This window comes from Emydura macquarii, unplaced genomic scaffold (assembly GCF_026122565.2).
Source record: "Emydura macquarii macquarii isolate MOO-44397 ecotype Brisbane River unplaced genomic scaffold, CSIRO-AGI_Emac_v2 contig_561, whole genome shotgun sequence".
In the NCBI taxonomy this organism is placed as follows: domain Eukaryota; kingdom Metazoa; phylum Chordata; order Testudines; family Chelidae; genus Emydura; species Emydura macquarii.
Genome location: NW_027130698.1, coordinates 14,800,692 through 14,819,997, shown reverse-complemented (window position 1 = coordinate 14,819,997; position 19,306 = coordinate 14,800,692). Strand labels below are relative to the sequence as shown.

Sequence of the window (19,306 nt, the reverse complement as noted above, 5' to 3'; positions counted from 1 at the left end):
CCAACAATAGGAATGATGTTTTGTTTACCTAAAATCCCCTTGTATTTACCTAAACTTGGTCTGAACACCTTCCATCTGAACACCCTTTCTCCTGCAGCAATGGCATCGTGTGATGTAATTTAGACATAAAGACGGCACATCCAGCTGCACGGGGGATGATGACAGGTGCCTGACCAGTGCCTCATAATGTCACAATATTTGGTCAGTACTGATGGTGTTGTGGAGTGTGCCACCCTTTGGGGTCATTTCCTACATCCTGTAGCTGCTGGATTTTTCCTAGGGCGACACCTGTCCGAACAGTGACCTGTGCCATAGACTTTCTGTGGACAAGTCATTAGGCCAAAATGTTTAAAAGCGGTCTCTCAGTTTGTGCATATTCAAGCATGGTACTCAAAAATTAGGCTTGTTCCCCAGAGGTGCTGAGTGCTCACAGTTCCTAGTGAGCAGCAGTTCAACAATTCTGAAAATGAGGCCCTGTGTGTCTAAAGCTGGGCACTCTGACCCCAAATCAGATGGCGTTGAAGTGTAGGTTTTAACTTCCTGTGTCAGTTTCCCTGCCTTCAAAATAGGAGACAATGCTACTCCTCCCTCGCAGGTGCCTGTCCTGAGTCTAAAGCCAGTCACATGTTTGGCACTCCAATGCTGTGGTGAGGATGGCCAGGAAAAAAACCTACATTTCTCGTCCTTTATGCCAGTATCCAGTATCTAACCTACCAAAGGTCAAGCGGTCAATCTTTGCTTCAGGAAATGAACCTGTCAGCATGCATTTAGAATAACACTGAGGGGGAGATTTTCCAAGGCAGGCAGATGCCTGTCTCCCATTGACATTCAAGGGAAGTTGTGTATCAAACTCTTGTGCACGTTGAAATATCTCCATCTATGTACACTGGGCTGCCTCAGACCAATGGAATTTATGTTAAAAGGTGAGCGCAGTATGGTCTGTTTAGCATATTCAACATGTTAGCAGTAAAACTGACCGCAAAATTCTGTTGCCTCTGTCTCTAAGCTTGGAAGAGAAAGATGACCATGAAGTTCAAAGCACTTGTAAGTATCATCCTGTGAACCAATGTTGCTACCTTTTGTGGGTCATGTTAGTTCAATATTTTTTTTTTCAGTCTAAATTTCCCCATCTGTTTTGGGAACTAGAATTAGGTCTCTCCTCTACCATTTTATTGCTTCCAGATAATGCAGTTAGTTTTTGAAGATGGGGATTTAGGGATAATGCAGAAATTCCATCAAATGCTGGAGGGTAGGTATTAGATCGCAAGGTTTTAACTACTATGCTGAACTGCAATTGTTTTGCTTTTCCTAGTGCAAAGGGCCTCTAGGGTGTGCTATTAAAGCTGATCTTTGGTGGCTACTGTACATAGCCGTTTTTAAAGCTGATTCTTTCGAAGTAAAAAGTAATCTTGCGCCTCTCCAGAAGAGTGTTTATTTCAGTCTCCTTGGAGGGAATGTTAGATTGGTTTAACACCTTCTTTCCCCCTTGTCCCCACTAAATGCTCAATTACTTGAACATCTCCCTCCACTGCAAAAAAGTCATTTAAATACCGTGGGCCAAATTCTAATCGCATTTCTCTGTAAATCTGGAGTAATTCCACTGATTTAATGAAGTGATTCTGAATTTACATGATGCAAATGGCAGAATTTTGCTCTCGTTCTGCTCTCAGACCAGTATAATCAGGGGTAACTCTACTGACCTTAGAGAAACAAGGTGGGTGAGGTAATATCTTTTATTAGACCAACTTCTGTTGCTGAGAAAAACCAGCTTTCCATCTTACACAGAGCTCTTCAGGTCTGGGAATCTTAATCAAAGTGTTGCAGCTAAATACAATGTGGAACCAATTGTTTAGCAGAAGCAGTTAACAGGTATTTCAAGGGACCATTCAAGGTGAAGTGGTTCCTAAATAAACCTCCAGTCATAGGGAGAAAAGGAAGACAGGGAGGGCTGTTATAATAATTAATAACCCAGGGTTACGGTTAAGTCTCTGGTTCTAACCCTAATTGTTGTAATAAGCCATAAATCCAGTGTCTCTCTCAAATCCATGTCTAACAAAGTTATGAATTTAAGCTCCCAGGCTCATCTTTTGATGATGTTATGAGCTTTCCTTTGAAGATGAGGACTGATAGGTCAGACACAGTGATCGCTTTGTGAAAAGCGTTCACCCACGGGAATGTGGTGTTTTTTGTCTTATTTTACTGTGAGAGTTTATTTGAGCATGTGGTGGTTGTCTGGTTTCATCCAAAACCTAGTTACTCTTGGGGCATTTAGTGCACTGGAGGGGTACACCACATGTTGCAATAGGCATGCATAGGAGGAGCCATGGATCTTGAAAAGTATGTTGATCTTTGTAGCTGTGAAGATGTGTCTGACAGTAGCAGAAGTGATAATGCCCTCCAAAGAGAGAGAAATGAAGAAGTTCTGTAGAGTTTCTACTCCAGACAGCACCCCAGCAGAATACTGCCCACCAGGTGAGCGAGCTCTGCTGTGCTGTGAAGCACTTGGGAGAGAGCTGCGAACAGATAGATGATCGGAGCAGATGGTGAAGAGAAAATAAAGGGAAGGGAGGGAGACAAGACTGTCAGGCGATAGGGACAGGCTGCAGCAGCAGGGGGGATAAATAGCCAACTGCAGGAGGGCACTAGATGTCTGGCTGAATGTCCTGGAAATCTGCATCAGCAAAGGAAGTGTTTGCTGCTGCTGCTTTGGCCCTGCGCGAGCACAGACAGCAGCTCACTAAAATCCTCTGCCTGGGCTACGTTTCTGCACCACCACGGAGAGCTTTTGAACACCTTCCTTTGCAGCAGCAGCTGCTTGTGCACACACTCGGGTGAGATCAAGGACTGGACTTGCAAAGTAGGGGGAAAGGGGCCCAGTGGGAGTTGCAGGGAGATGAGCAAATTACAACTCCAAAAGCTTCCTCAGAGCCTGTGTGCGTGGGAGAGTCCCCAAAGGGACAGGGAATCCGGAAGAGAAACCTGAGCCACACATCCTGGGAACCTTCCTTAGTCCCACTCTGCCCTGCACCAGCTGTAGTGCTCAGTGCTCCCTCGTCCCACTGAGAAGCCGAGACCTACACAGAGCTGCTGCGGTTGGTAGGTGAGCTGAATTTGCTAGGGCTCTGCAAACTCCTGCTTCGTGCATGCTTCCCGTTCCCTCCTCTTGGCAGCTGCACACAGCTTACGGAGGAGGCAGATCTCACTGTCCTGTTTTGTTTTGCAGCTCATCCTGGTTACTGAGAGGGAACCTGCGCCCTTTACCTTGTGAAAGAGCTGTCATGGGGACTGGAATGAGCAAGGTACATGCATATCAAAGCTGCAGCTGTTACATTTGAGGCTTATTAAGAATCTCTTACTCCTGTCCAGCCCAGAGGAGCCCTGCACTGGCCAGCAGGAAAGAGGGGATGCCCTAGAAGTGATCTAATAAGTCTTTTCCTTCTATGTCCTCTCTGATTCTCACAGCTTAGAGGCTTACAGTAGCTTTTCCTGAGAAAAGAAAAGAGGTTTTAAAATATCATTTTTTAAACAAGCAATGATCTTTGGGTTGCTTATACTTAAACAGTAAGTTCCTTGGGGTAAGGACTGTCTTTTTGCTCTGTGTTTGTACAGCACCTTGCATGATGGAGTCTTGATCCATGACTGGAGCTCCTAGGTGTTACTACAATACAAATAAATAATTTTCTGGAAAGGAATGATAAAGCTGTTGGGAAAAAAATATTAATGTTAGACTGGGTCTGGACACTCATTTCTTGTTGCTGGAGTAAAAAAGATTTTGATGGTGTGTGTGTTAGGCAGCTGGACTCTAGTGCAGGCAGTGGAAGGATCGATTACTGTTCCTGTCCCTAAATAACCAGGAGAGGCATGACTTTTCTAATTTAAAATTAGATTCTGGAACTAAACCAGACGCCAGATCAGCAGACTCTTGTCAGGCTGTCCTCATGCTGCTGCATTGTGGTAGAATAGCAATTTCACAAACAGGATGGCTGGCTCCCCTGCAAGAAAGGCTGGGACACTGTTTTATGAGAACTTCTCCAAAGACAGCCTGGATTTCAAAATTGCCCTGGGTCTGACAAACTATGGACCTGCTCCTGCAGTAAGAGCTCTGCAGGGGGCACCCTTTCATGACTGGGGCCTATGTCTTATGGCGCCAGAACTGAAAACTTCCAAACTTTGGGGATGTTCAGAGTTGAGTATTTGGGGCTTTGCTACCAGGGCAGATCCAGTGCTCTGCTAACACACTCCTTTGTCTCCCAGAAAGGAGAGTAGGTATGCGTTATCCATAGGACATTGTTATACTTGTAGAAGAAAAGACTAGCAGGATCTTATTCAGGGAGACAAGGCAATACGCTATGTTTATTGTAAATGTCAGAATATCAAAGGGCAGTCACATTCTCGCACACATTCACACACCCAAGAAGTTCTGCAAGCTGGTGTGATATAAATACCAATCCTTTTATGCTTTGCTCGAGACAAACAATTTCAGCCAGCTCTTCATAGGATCTTAAAGGACTCTGCAAATACTATATACTAACTCCTTATTTCTCTACTACAGCCCTGCCTCCTGGCCCTTTGCAGCTGTTCCCACCACCCATCAAAGCCAGGGCCAGATTTCATGGTGCTTCAAGGGGTCAGGGTGGGGGCGACTGGAATCAAAGCAAGAGCTTTCAGGGCATTCTGGGTGTCTGAGGTGAGGCCGCTGTAGGACACTTATCTGAGGTAGGGAAAGGGAGCCAGTCTTGCCAGACCCAAATGGTCAAATACCGTGAGTCCAGCCCCCCGCAAAATCATGATGATTGGCTTAAAACCTGAGATTTAAAAAAAAAAGTAGGGTTCCTTTTCATTTGCTTCTGGCTTTTGAGCTGTTCAGGCGCACTGGCTTCCTGCTTTTCTCTGCACCCACAGGGTGGGGGAGCAACTTATTGTTTGTTTTTAAAGTGAAGACAGAGAGATTCTTCTCCCGGGCATTGGAGTTTTACGAGGAGCGCTAAACTTCGCAAGACTTGGGAGAAAATGGTGAGAGGGCGAGCCCCCTGCTGTTTCCTTTGAAGGTCGTGAGCCTAGATAGTACAGGCTTCAGAGCAGCCCTTTGCAAGGACCGCAGGGAAATGTTTACCCACGAAGGCCAGATCCTGAAGAGGCTGTATGTGAGGAGCCCTGCAGCAGACGGGGTGACCTGCGCGTCCTAAGGGAACTCGCAGACCCAGCACAGTGGTTACCAAACAAGCACCCTAAGCCCCGTAAGGAGGGTCGCATGCCTCTGGGGCCCAGTCCTGGCGTGAGCACAATCCAAGGGCATTCTCAGTGCTTTCTCAGGCTGTGGGATGCATAAGCAGAGCTTGGTAACTAGAGCTTTCCTCTGTAGCTCCCTCCAGTGCTCAGTCATGCAAGAGTCCCAGGGGCTAGTCAGCAGGCAAAAGGGCCGGCCCCTGCTGATGCACGGCTGCTGGCTTGGCTATTCTACCAGGAGCAACGCAGCCCTCGATGCCTGGTTTCTTTTCTTCCCTCCTCTCTCTTAGCTCCTTAGAAGGGCACAGAGTTCAGTCCTCGGATGGCCTGCGAGCTGCAGCAGCCGCATAGCCAAAATCATTCCCAGACTGACTCTAGACAGGGTCAGTCACTGATCATACACCATCGGGCTGGTAGCCCAGCTCCAATCCTCTGCGCCAAGTGGTCCTTGGTAACTGCTCCTCCGTCCTTTGCCTTTCGGGTGATATGCTAGAGGAGCAGAGCTGCCTCTGTCCCATCTCCTATCGTGTCCCCTCTCCTGCCCTGTGCACTCTCCGCCTGCCACTTCCACCTCTGGGCTTTGCACGCTGCTCCACAAACCTGTGCACCGTGAGGCCATGCTCTCCTACTGCAGTGCCGCCCTCCAAACCTGCTCCGTTTACCTTCCTTTCCGCCACTAGACTTCTGCTCTTCCTCTCCTGCCCTGCCTCAGCCGCCCACCGCAGACACCTCTCTCTGTCCATTCCCATGGTCTCTGTTTGTCTCATTCAGACTGTATGCTCCTGGGGCCAGGGGCTGTGCGCTGGCCCCTATCCATTTGTCTTCCTCTTCTGATGGATTCCCCCCAGTCACCCTAATGTCGGAGTGCTAGTAGCAGTGTGCCACTCACCACGGCCGAAGAGAGGTGGGGGCAAAGGCAGCTTTGTGCCTTCCTGGTCCCTAGGCTGATGGGGTCCAGGGTTGCCCTAAATTCCTACAATGGGCTGTTCCAGAGCTGGACATCACTGGAGTGCAGGAGCACTCTGACCCAGCCGCTTCCTTCCTGGCATGCCCGCCCCTAAACCAGCGGTTCCCAAACATTGTCCCTGCGTGACCCCATTTTCAGATGTGTTGTTTCCCACTACCCCAGACAGCGTGGAAATTGCCATTTAAAAATGGTGTCCTCCCTGCCATGTGACCTCACACGCCCTGTACGTGCAAGGTCACGCCGCAAGGAGGCCACCGTTGTGCGACCCTACTTGTGGTCACGACCCACCACTTGGAAACTGCTGCCCTAATCCATGCTGGGGGGTGGGGGTGACATAGGATCAGTTACGTTCCCTCTCAGCCATCTGGGGATTTCTCTCCACCAGGAGAAGCCTTTTGCAGCCTGTCGAACCAGCTTGAAGAGTTCCAGCATCACGGAGCATGGTGCAAAGCAACCTTCTTGGGGACCAGATGGTTTGTCTAACCTCTGACAAGTGCCATGGAAGGTTATTGTGCTCGGCAAACAGTCGTAGCAATCTCCTCTCCTCTTTGTAACCAACAGCAGAGCAGCAGCAACAGAAGCTGTTTGCTTTGAATTAGAAAGTATTAAAAATAGTCCTGTGCCTTTCCATCTCTTCCCAAGCCCAGACACATCCCCGGAGCCGGCGCTTAAAGCTGTTTGCAAGCGGTTGTTGCTATGGACACAGAAAACAAAGTCCCAACGCCTCTTGGCACAGCCCTGGCTCATCGTTGTTTAAAGTCAAGCCGCATCTATTGAAAGTTCACAGCAGGTGCTGCTTGTGTTTTGGCTGCTGGGCAACTTGACGTGCGCCTGGAGCTCGGCAGCGGGTCGGGTGATCTGGTTTGGCCTTCGGGCCACATTCCCCATTGGAGACCCGGGCTGGTCGGATGAGCTGTGTTGCCCTCTTCCGGTGGCGTCATAGGGGGAGGATGTTAGGGGACCGGACAGTCCTGGTCACTGGGTACGGGAACCTTTCACTTCTGCCCTAGTTGCCTGGTTGTTGATGGCTGAAAGGCATTACTGCGGGTCTGCCTTTGAAGCCCTAAAGGTGGAGCCGCATTGATTTGGCAGCAGGGGGGAGCTGGTCCTGCCGTAGACCATAGCCTACCTGTTCTGCGGACAAACGGAGACTGTCCGGCGCCAAGGCTCTTGCCCCGCACTAACGTTCCGCTTAGTGCAACACCCACGTGTTCAAATGTAAGCCGGCAAACTAAATGTGTTCACTTCAAAGGCCTGAGTTTAACCGAGCTCTGCCTTTCTCCATTGCTGGCAAGACACCCAGTCTGATACCTCTAGAAAGTCCTACCGCCTAAAGCAGGTTGGTTGTTTATTAATTAAGAGAGTTCTTAATTCTTTTATAATTTCTCCAGAGAGTTCGCAACCCAAGGGCCTGATCCTACGAGCACTTATGCATGTGCTTAACTCGAATCCTGATCATTCCCACTGAATTCTTGCCAGGGGACAAATCTCAGACTTAAAGTTAAGCACGTGCGTGTTTGCTGGATCAGGGCTTAAGAGAGAAGGAAGCATGTGCTGGGAAAGGAGGGAATGAAACAAACAAAAAAATCAATTATTCCCTCTTCTCTATGTCAGGGGGTCCACTTCTCACAGCTGCGGCACCTCCTTGGGGCTGCATCTGGGGACCAGCTCTCCCTTCCCTCCTGCGCGCTGAGACCCTCACGCTCTAGGCGTTGCAGTGCTTCCTCTCTGAGAATCAGGATGCTCCCTGTTCGGGACTTGGCCCTATGGCCAGGTCATTATAGTGTTCCCCTTCCTGGGCATAGAAACCTCACAGGACTGGCTCGCCGGGTATTGATCCCAGCAGTCTTCCACTTCCAGGCTATGCCACTTCAGCTGTGGTTAGTAGGGGAACCCGGGCCTGCCCACTACTCCCGGTTCCAGCCCAGGGACCCTACAATCAGCAGCCAAAGTCGGCTCCGTGCCAGACCTTGCTGCTATTTCCCTAGACTGCTTCCTACTTCGTCTCTATCACACGTCCTTATCCACAGCTCTTCTGGGTGCGCCCTACCTTAGGGCCAGCATCCCAGGGCTTCTGCTCTCCCCCGGGGTTTCTCCTTCCTTCCTCCTTAAGCCCAGAGAGTGACTGCAGGCTTCCACGCTTCAGTCTCCTATACCATTTCCCGCCCGGCTCCCTCCCAGCCAGGCTCCATCCTCAATCAGGGATTGTTGAGCAAGCCTAATGTAACCCCTTCTGAGCCACACGAACCTTTTCCAGGCTAGCGTGGGGGTGAGCACCCCATCACATCTTGGCCACTGCCGTAACCTCAGCCTCTGTCAGGCTGTTAAACCGTTTGGGGCCAGGAGCGTATTTGACTTTGCATCTTGGACAGAATGACCCAGTGCTGTTGCTGGGGCCCACGGCAGACAGTCATGCGTCTCCCCCCAAGCATGAGGTTTGGCTGCACGGCTAAGAAGGGAGGACGGTAGCAAGGGGTGGGGTCCACTTTTTAAAGTCCCGCCCCAGGACTGGTGTCAGGCTGAGTGACATCGGGGCCACGAGGTTTAATGTCATCATCGTTCTGTTTATTATAACCCTGCAATTCAGCTGCTCCAGCAGCAGGATTCCTTACACTGAGACCCCTCTGAAGCCTCTCCTTTCTCTGTCTCTTCTCAGGTTGTTGAGGGCCTCTACCTGGGAAACATCCGGGGTAAGTGTCTTTTGGCTCATTCCCTCTCCCACGCACGGTGGATTGCTCACCACGTGCTGCTGAGCGAGCACTGTCCGTGCACTCAGCGTTGTACTGACGGCGCGATCCCTGCCCCCACTGAGGAAAGAGTCCCAGGGTCTGATCCTGTCGGGTACGGAGTGCCTCCTGCATGGTGCTGAGCACCCTCAGCTCCCACTGATTTCATTGTGAGCTGAAGCGTCTTAGCGCCTACACAGGACTGGGCCCTTAGAAGCCAGAGGCTGTATCCCCCCCACCACACACACGCAAACACACCTGATGGTCGACAAGGGACCTGCAGGCAGGGTCCCTGTGGTTGTGCCGCAGAGAATCTGCTCCCTGGAGGACCCACGGCCTCATGCCGGGCTAGACACCGCACGGTCCCTTGCCCCAGGCCCGCGTGGGAGAAGCGGCGAGCGGTTCTGGCGCTAAGGGGAGGGACCCATTCGCTGCGCTGAGGAGACTGGCGCGTGGCTGGCTCCGGAGATGGCCAGTTGGAGCCCACATGGTTGTATTTACTGGGAAATCCCGGCTGGGCCAACGGCTAGACCGTCTTAGCAGTGCTTTCCAACCGGCTGGGAGCTTTTGCCCTCTGTAAGCTGGGAGCCGGCTCTGGGCAGCGTCCGTGCAGTGTGGAAGCTGCTGTCCTTTTAAAGCTGGCCTGTTAGCTGCTCTCTAGGCGGTGGTGCCAGGATGTTCTGCCCATCATTCTCCTTCTGCTGGGCCAGGATGTTTTTCCCGCCTGGCTTTCAGGGGGCAGGGAGTAAAGGGAAGAGGCAGGAGGAGGGAGAAAAGTAAAGAAGAAAATGAACTTCAGAGCTGAGGCTCTTCGGACGACGCTAGCGCTGCCGTACGTCTGTGCGTTTGGCGTGGAGACGGGAGCCAAGTGGAATTTACCGGGCTGGCACCCTGAGCAGATGAGAACTGGCATCGTGGAGAATGTGCCCGTGATTGCAGATCTGACCTAAGGAAACCCACCCTCCGGGTTACCAGCTCCTGGCGTCAGACCGGTGGGATTCTAGCAGAGAGGCAGGCTGCCTGACGTTTTCATTTGCGTATCGTCGCCCAGCCTGTCCTTCCAGCTGTGCTGTGGGAAGGGGCTGAGGTGCACCAGGACACTTTTCCAGATGATGGATCTGACCTGATTTTAGTGTGTCCCTCAGGAGGGTCGGGTGAGCAGGGATAGTTAATTACTAGATGAACCTTTCAGAACTGCCATTAGCTCTGCCATGAAACATTGCTGTGCAGAGGATCACATGCCCTCTATGGGGCCTATTTATTCTACTTCCACGGCGCCCAATAGTCCAGTGTCTGGGCACCTCACAACCATTAATGTATTTATCCTGGGAGGGAGGGCAGTGTTGGTAACCCCATCGTACAGCTGGAGAACTGAGGCACAGTGAGATCACATGACTTGCCCCAGGCTGCTAACGGAAACTCTCAAGGCCAGCCATCCCCACCAGGTCTGAGTGCCCCAGCTGCGGCGGCAGCTCCCCAGCTATTTTTAGCGTGCTCCTCTGAGCCCTGCCGCCCGCACGTCTGTGGAGCCAGGCTGGGAGGCCTGCTCCCAGATGCAGTATAGACGTAACCCTATAGACTAGAAAGGCTTTGGAGCTGTTCTCCTAGCCCTGCGCCCTCCTGAGCTTGGAGCCATCGCCCTGCAGTGCTGCTGGCGGGTTTAGCCCTTAGCCAGCGCGAGGAACGCCTGAAGGAGACAGGCAGAAGGAACCGAAGAGCAGACGGTGACGGGGTTTGGAAAGTGTGTGGTGGTTATGCAGAACACCCCAGATGCAGGTGACGCTGTCTGAGGCCGTGCAGGATCTGGGACGCATGGTGTAGCCACTAGAGGGAGCACTTTGTCTCCGTACAGGCTAAGCATAGGGTCCCTGATGCTGAATTAGTGACTGCCTTTAAAGAGGAGAACGGGCTGTCATCCCTATAGGCTGCGCACACCTCTGCGCGTCTTTGTACCATGCCGTGGGGGGCCCAGCCCCGGAGGAGAATCGAAATCGTAAGAGCACTCCAGACTTTTCAGTTTTCCAGCTGGCCACAAGATGTCCCCCTTCCTCAGCTTCACCAGTGCTGCGGGTGGAGGTATGATCTCAAGGCTGAGACGCCTGGCATGGTCCGGAGTGAAACTAAGCCACATAAGGCTGGAGGAGGAGATGCATCTACACCCGCAGCCTTCAAAGGGCTGGGAAAGGCTAACCGTCGGATTCGGCCCGTCTCAAACGCTGCTTCTGCTTAACTATGAGAGCGCACAAAGCCACGAGCGCTGTTTGGAAACCTTGCCCGCTGGTAAGGCCGTAGAGATTCCGGGATCGGATTGAACGAGCCCATTCCCAAAATATCCGGGAGCCCACACCGGCGCTAGTAAACCGGTTTGTTTCTCATCGGGCTGATGCAATTTTTTCCACCCAAACTTTTCTCTGGATGGAAAATTGGATTTTTGGCTGTGGTAAAATTTTCCTGCAAGCGTCTCTTCTCTTCAGAAACGTTTCAGGTTTTTTTGTTGGAAAATCAAAAGCCCCAAATGGGTGGGGGGGAAATCTAGCTGAAAACGGCGCAATTTTGGAGTTTGGACCATTTTTGGCCAAATTATTTTTTTTTTTGACGACGTCAACATTTTCCACTGAAAAGTTCCATGAAAACCCAACCCAACCAGATGTCATTATTTTTTTAAAATTTGCCATGGGGGCCGGGGGCAAGGGAGAGAACCCAGTTTATGACCTGCTCTCATTTCTGCTAAGATCAGAGCTATTAGAGATGGGCAGACCTATGGGATTGTTAACTTCCTGCCCCTCCTAGCGCAGAATGCAGTCACTGTAATCCGAAGGACCTAGCGTATACTAAACCGGTACTCCGAAAGCCCACGATGTGGTTGCTGCTGCAAACGAATACTGCTGCTTGCTTTGAACGGGAGGGTTGGGTGCTTATGAGGCTCTTTCTAATTGCAGATTCTGAGGACGGAGACAATTTGACAAAGCACGGGGTCACCCACATCTTGTCTGTGCACAACAACGCGAGGCCGGTGCTGGAGGTGAGCGCGTCCGCAGCTGCAGCCTGGGGAGATGGGAGGGAAATGTGAGCATTGCTGCTCTCAGATGGGGATGGCAATGCTTCCTGGAGCAGGGGCTGTGCAGCTCAGTTCGCTAATATCCCTGACGTGCCTGGGGGTCCCTGGAGGAAAGGCTCGGCCGCTGCAGGATGCCCAGGATTGTTGGACAAAGCAGAGGTGCCAGGCATAGTCTGGGCCGCTAGAGGGAACCCCAGCCCTGTGCAGTGTCACACGGATCCTTGCGGGCTTGAAGGAGCCAGACACGCAGGAGGGCGCCACTGCAGCCCTTGGTGGGGGACTTGAACGTTCCTCCTTTGAGGTCCCAGCGTGTGTGCAAATAGCTTGTCACACACACACAGAAGCTCCTCGCCCTCTTGCATCCCGGCCTTTGTCAGCTCCGGCCTTGTGTTTCTGCCACTTGCTCCAAGTGGGGTCAGATTGGTGCGGCCCGGGACCACCTGGGGCACTTCTGTGCTGGCAGCCGCATTGGGCTCAGGTTCGTAACAGAGAGGGGGATGGGTGGGAGCAGGTGCCGGGTGCGTGGCTCACCTGGCAGCCACGAACAGGGGAGGGGAGCTGGGAGAGGGGCGGCCAGCCTCACCCTCCCCGTCCCCTTCCCCCAGCAAACACTGAGGGCTGGGCTGGGCCCTCCTCCCATAGTGCACATGGTGCACGCTCGCACCAGCAGTGAACTCACCCGTGAGAATCAGTGCGCACCAGGGAGCGTGTGTCGGGAGAGCAATCGAACTGAAGCGAACCTTCAGGATCGGGCCCGATTCTAACAGCCCTGCTTCCAACCCCCTTCCCGCCTCCCCCCAGGAAGGGCGAACTCCTGGCGGTGCCCTCGAGAAGGCCAGTGCTGGGTTTTCCAGGCCAGTCTGCAAACTACCTGCCTGCGGCCATAAAGTCCAGGGTGTTCTGAGCACCCGCATGACGGGCGTCCCTCTGGGCAGAGTCCCGCGTACCTAGTACGAAGGGACTTCCCTAGGAACAGCCAAACCTTCCTGGCCCGTCCCTTCATTATCCTGTCACCTCCCCTCTTAGCATCTTCCTCGGAGATTTCACAGACACAGGCTCGATCCTGCCCCATTGGGCGTTTGCCGTTCGCTTGGATGGGATCAGGTCCTTTGGGTGACAGGTGGCCGGCCCGCTGGGAGGATGTGCCGCCTGCTCCCGTTTCAGGGGAGTTTTCCTGTAGTTCACCTGGCGGCCGACGGGCCTATAACTAGACGCAACCAGCGTTCTTACGAGCCGCAGCGTAGCAGGAGGAGGAAGAAGGAAGGAAGCGACACTCAGCTGCGCCTGGCCCAAATGGGAAGATGGGCACGCCGACGCGCCTGGTTCTGCGAGTGACGTGTCCAGTTCTGTTGGCCTGTGGATTCGGGGTAGCCCGTCTGCTTGAGGTTCCTTCACCCCGGTTTTCTCCCGCTCGGTAAATTTCTCTGCCAAGTGCCAGAGCCGCTCCTGCAGTCGGAATCGCGGAGGAGCGGCTGGAGCGGTTCCAGCTTCGGGGATGAAGTGGGAGGGTGAGGCAGCGATCGGAGTCACTTTCCAGACAGTTACACAATTTGCTTCGTTAGAGCAGGGGGAACAGAAGGATCTCATTTCCTGCTCCACCCAGTGCAGCACGCGGGAATTGTTGTCCCTGGGAGTGGAGCTCTTTCCCCGGTGAGCCAGAACAGAAAGGCCCAGCTCCAAGTGAGCACGGGGGGTGCTCAGAAGCAGCCGCTTGGGCTCGTTCTAACAAAGGTGTGAAGGACACCAGGAATTCTCCATCCTCCGCCCCGTGGAAGGCCAAGCCTGGCCTCTCTAATCAAGCCCCTAGGTTTTACCTGCAGCGCTGTGTGTGTTTGTGTGCACACACCTGCATGTGCAAACTCACATTCCAGACCCCAGAACTCCCCTCGGTATTCATGGGATTCAGCTGTGGGGCCTGGTGCTGGGCGTGGGGCGAAATCTCAGGGACCTGTGGGAATAGAAAGGTTGCTCGCCCTCCTTTCCCGGGCTAAGGGAGTGATGTGACTCCTGGTGTGAGCAAGGTGAGGGTGGAATTGCACAGTGGAAAAATAACCCCCCGGGGGAAAACCAGATCCCACTTGGCCAGCCCCATAGCCTCAGGCCTGTCTGCAGGGTCAGCTATTGTGTAAGCGCACTACTGCCCCCTAGGAGAGGAAAGCACATGTGTGAAATTTGTACCCGTGAGTGCAGCTTCAGGGGGACAATGGTTCTGCTGGTTGGGGATGCATTTAGCTGACTAGATAAATCCATACATCTCTTGTGCCTCTCGATTTCCGCAGCTTCCTGGCCCTCTGTGATTGTGCTCCCCACTCCCCTGTCTGCTGGTCACGCCCTCCGCACCTGCTGCTGTTATGATTAGTAATGATTTCTATTAGAGTCGCTCCCTGGAGCGAGATCAGGGCCCCCTGGTGCTAGGTGCGGTACACACGCTTAGCCAGAGACAGTCGCTGCCAAGAAGAGCTTGCAGGGCAAAACAGACAAGCCGGATGAAGGGTGGGAGGGGAAACTGAGGCACGGAGATGGGCAGCGACTTGCCCAAGGTCACCCAGCAGGTTAGTAGCAGAGCTAAGAGACTCCAGGTCTCTGGAGGCCCAGTCCAGTGTGCTACCCACTGGACCGTGCTGCGTCTCTGCTGGGCCATGATACTGTTCATCTTCCAACTCCTCTGGGGCAAAGGGTGGGCTCAGTCCATAGCACACCCTGGGGGCAGGACCTTCTGCTAACCCCGTGGGCGTGGACAGTAACCTGCGGAGTTCAGCCGCTATTCTGGCCATCCGCATCGCTAGTGAAATGACATCTTCTGTTAATGGGGAAACTCTTCCAGGGAGGGCGAAGGCTCTGAGGGCATCCTGCTGGGGGCGGTTTGATGGCCGTGAGAGCAGCTCCCGTGGCAGAGGCCTGTGCTTTGGAAGCACCAGCTTCTCGGTTTGATCCTTGCTGCGGGCTGTGACGTTCTGGGTGGCCAGTGTGTGGTAACTGTGGAGCCTGGGACTGTCGCAGCAGCACTGGAGAATGACAAAGAGAAATAACAGCAGGGGCATTTTCCTCGTTAAGGGCCATTGAGTAATTTGCGGGGTAAAATCAAAGATGTGGAAACGGCAGGGGAAACAGCCACTGCTTGGGAGCCGTCCCTGCTGCAGCCTGGCCGCGCCAGATGGGTGGCAAGCCACAGCGAGGGCTTACGACACGTTCTAGCACGTGGGGCCGGAGGAAAAGGGGAACCGGAAAGACATGGTGGGTTGAGCAATGTGTCAATCACAGAGCGAGGCAGGGAACCGCAAACCCCAGAGCTGTTCCCATGCAGGCAGCAGGCGCTGTCTTCTTCCCTCCTCGGGCTGGGGGGACCCGTCTCCAGCAGGGAAGAGGAAACGGCTAGCGGAGCAGCAGTTAATCCCGGGGTGTGTGTGCGTGGGAAGCGGAGACCTGCTGGCAAGAGCTCACGGAGGAGCTGGGCCGTGCTGGGTCGCGGCTGTTTGCTGTGCGGCTTCTCTGGCTGCTGGAAAGCAGCATGTCTTAGCCAATGCATCTTTGACTGCTTAGTTTGTTGCAGGACGGGGTGCTCGGGCGTGAGGCTGGCAGGTGTCGGGCAAGCTGCAGCACCGTGTGTTATTCCAGGGTTGCTCCCAGCCCAGCTGTGCGACGCTATCCCCCTCTACTCTCCTCCTGCGTCCCCTGCTATTCTGCTAGGCCACTTCTCGCTCACAGCCCCCCTCCTAGGTGAAGCCTGGGCTTCTCCCCATGACCCGCTGTGCCAATGCACCTCAGTTTCCTTCGGCAGAGGCTGCCAGTCCGTGTCAGAGCAGGCCGTGGTTTGGTGGGGTGCACAGATGAGGAAACCACCAGACCCCCTTTCCCCAAAGTCATTTGGAGTCTCTAGAAGGTGCGGGAGGCGAATTCTCACGCTATGCAGAGGGTTTATGGAAGGGCAGGGCTCCAGGCTGCTGCATCAGCATGCATCACACCCAGCCTCCTCTTTCCGGTTGCTCTGCGAGTTCTTCCAAAAATGGGATTTTACTGCGGGTGCGCAGGGAAACTGAGAAGCTTTGAAAGGCGTCAGCCAGCCTGGGGAAGCAATAGCTCTGATGACACCCAGATACCAAGGTGCTGGACACAGCATAACTATTTAGAGAGGAGAAACAGACCTATTTCACCCCAGGGGGCCGGTAGAGGAGGTGGCAAGGAGATCCCTGAGCAGCTTCCCGCATCTTACAATCTGCGAGGTGGATCCGGAACATGGTATTTCCCATAACAAGGCCAAGCTGAGCAGAGTTCCTGACGGATGCTCAGGCAGAGAGAGAGAGAGACTCCCCAGGGCAGGACTGTCTCGTGGTTCTTTGGCCTGAATCCACCAATGGATCCTGGCCAAAGACACGGCTTTCATAATCCCCACCTGTAGCAGCACAGGTCAGGACACAGCAAGCTTCCCTAGCGCTGCAGGGGCCATCTTGGCCGGTACGAGGTGAGTAGTTCAGCCTGTAACTCGTTTGATCCGTGGCTGCTCAGTGAAGAACGCCCGTGAGGGTGGGAGAACCACTAAATTCCTTTCACCTAGCGCCTGGGCCAGGTCTCTGCTGACGACCTGATGGTGAAAAGCTCTGTTTCCCACCCAGAGGCCCCTGCACCTCCTCCCGACTGACAAGTTTGTTGGGCCAAAGCCGAGGTTGCCGCAGCGAAGAGCTCTCCGTTCGGATTCAGTGGACGCCTGGAGACAGGAGGACACAGCGAGCTCGGCGTTGGCCGGGCTCACCACACAAAAGTGGCCTACTTGAGGGTCCGTGTCAGTGGGAGACTGCGCAGCAATTCCCCCCCATCAGGCCTTGCTCTAGCCCGATGCTCTAGCCCCCCATTTTCACCGATCCACCTGATTCCTCAAACCACAGGCTGGGTCTTTCCAGCCATCACGCAGGGAGAGGGTCTTCCCCAGGGTATTAGAAGCACAGGTGAGATGAGCTCACGTGGAGGAGATGCGCATCCTTGCCGAAGATCTCGGAGTCTATTAGCTGGCAGCAGTAGTAGACTTTTATCCTCGTCTGTGGATTAGCCCTTCAGGACGACTAAGACAGACCCACCCTTTCCTAGTCGGAACGACACCAGTGGAGGGGAGCTCCCCGCGGCAGCGCTGCTTGCTGTGGTCAGGAGATCCTATGCGTCCCAGGTGATGGGGACAGTCCTGGCCAGCCCGTTTAAAGCCCCACGCTGCAGTGACGCACTGAAGCTCTCGCCAGGCCGCTGGGAGAGCAGGAGGGGTGAGAGTAAGGGCCAGGTGCTTGCCCCAGTCACGGCACATGCTCAGATGCCGCGCAGCCCCTTGGCCAGCCTACATATGAGAGAGAAGGCTGAGAAAGCCATGCAGGCTGCTGGGGGGCAGGGTGAGATGCGCGGTGGGTCCCAGGGGAAACCTCTCCATAACTGCCCAGGCAGAACGGCTCCCTGGCCCTTCAGCAGCTCCTGGTAGCCGGCCACTCAGCCCCGGCCTGTCCTTGAGCCTGGACCCTATTTCCTACCCTGCTTTCAGTAGCGTGCGGGGCGGGGGCTCTGCCCTGCTCTTTGTCAATGGGAGACGTGGGTCTCAGATCCCCGTGGCCTGTCTGAGTCATGGCCCTGGAGAGGCACCAAACCTTGGGGAGTGTCCATCCCCCAGCTGGGGTTTGCATGGGGCTGTGAGTGGAGCTGGGGCAATGAACCGTCTACCTTCTCAACCAGCCCCGCCTGCCCCCTTGCAACCTAAGGGCTGCCAGCGCTTCCGGCCCGTCGGCTCCCAGGGACTCTGTGTGACAGGGCAGTGGGAATTCTGGCTTCTAGCAGGCGCCACCACGGGACATGGGTTCCTGTGGGCAGGCTTAACCGCTGGTTTGTTGGAAATCCCATGGACCTGGACTCAGTGTGGGAACCGTGCCAGGCAGGGGATTCCCGTCCCTGCAGAGCTTGGCTGCCGGCGTGTGAACTATTTCACCACCACAGCCAGGAGAGGCAGAACAGGAGGCTCAAGGCTTGAGTTTCTTCCACAAGTCCCCAAATCCTCTCTGAGCTGAGTCCCGGGGCCGGCCGGACTCACACCCGCTAGGAAGCGAGGAGAGTCTCAGGAAAAGGCGGAGAATGACCTACAGTCCCGGGCGCCGGCTCTGACGACCAGCCCTGTCTCTCTGCAGCGTAGCTTGAGACACACGCAGGGCTGCCCAAGAGACGGAGGTCATCCTGGCTGGGCGCTGAGGGCCGCAGGTGGAGGGCTGGGCGGTGCACCTCCGCTTGGCTCGTGCCGTTTAAAAACCTGACACGCGAAGATGGTCTCGTCCCATGTAGTAAGACGAGGTCCCCGTGACTAGAGGGGCCGTGTGCGCACCGTCTCTGGCAGATGCTGGGGCGGCGCTGTGGCCCCTGTTGCACAGGAGGTCTGACTAGATGAGCACAGTGGCCCCTTAAGTTCTGGGAATCCCTGTTCCAGCTGTTCCATCCTGGAGTGTTTGTAGCACACTGGGGCGTCCCGCTCCATGCCTACGGCTCCGAGCTGCTACCTAACAATATGTTCCCCTAGGGCCACATCCAAAGCGCACTTGAAGCCCGTGCAAACCTTTCCACTGACGTCAGTTTGACTTTGGATCTAGCTCTTCTTGTTTTTATTTAAAGGCCCGGCGCAGTTGATCAGACACACAGCAAGAAGATTGAAGGAGACTTGAGAAGCGCTTGGGTTATGCAGCAAGCTGCTGTTTAGATACTCAAATTCTGGCTGGCAGGGTTCCCATCCACTTCGCTGTGTGGCCTTATAAAAACTCCACTTTCTAATTTTAGTGCAGCACCGGGAGGATCTAGGAAGCATTGTTTTAAAGAAAAGAAGTAAATTTAAACTTCTTCCCCCCTCCCTTCCACACACACAGTGCAGCAGGCCTGGTTGTTGCATATATACAGATACCTAGAAAAAGGAATAATGCCCTGACGAGAGCGATTTCCTGTGTGCATGTTTACACGCCATCTCCCTAAGCCAGGTGAGGCCCCATTTCCATGACAACTAGCTCCATGGTAGGTGAACTAATTACAACACTTTCTCGCCCAGCTTTAATGCAACATGATTCCATGTTGAGGAAGAGGTGGGAGCTGTCTGTGTTCTAACCACGTTTCTGAATTGTGCCAAAATCTCAGTTTCTGCGTGGTCTCAGCACTCGGGTAAAGTCCTGTCTGCAAGTCAAGACAGAACCATGTTGCAACTGGGTCAAGGAAAACTGTGTTGTAACCAGGGCCCGCAGGTAATTTCTCAATATGGGATTCTGAGAGTCCCATATGCTTCCAGTAGCTTTACCATGGGAATCAGAGCGTGCCGGAGCTCGTACACCGGCT

General features: G+C 53.9%; 1 protein-coding gene across 3 annotated transcripts in view; it reads left to right on the top strand.

The window, feature by feature from the left end:
- The first annotated feature begins 2,943 nt into the window (after positions 1–2,943).
- Positions 2,944–19,306, top strand: part of LOC137147810 (dual specificity protein phosphatase 22-A-like) — a 41,352-nt gene continuing 24,989 nt past the window's right edge. The window contains exons 1-4 of one of the 3 annotated variants that reach the window (XM_067540199.1): positions 2,944–3,096; positions 3,224–3,299; positions 8,850–8,883; positions 11,859–11,941. In XM_067540199.1, the coding sequence (XP_067396300.1) occupies positions 3,279–3,299; positions 8,850–8,883; positions 11,859–11,941 (138 nt within the window). In that variant the 5' untranslated portion in view covers positions 2,944–3,096; positions 3,224–3,278. Of the gene's footprint in view, positions 3,101–3,223; positions 3,300–8,849; positions 8,884–10,957; positions 11,200–11,858; positions 11,942–19,306 lie in introns of those variants that run through there. The other 2 variants (XM_067540198.1, XM_067540197.1) reach the window with 2 other exon arrangements.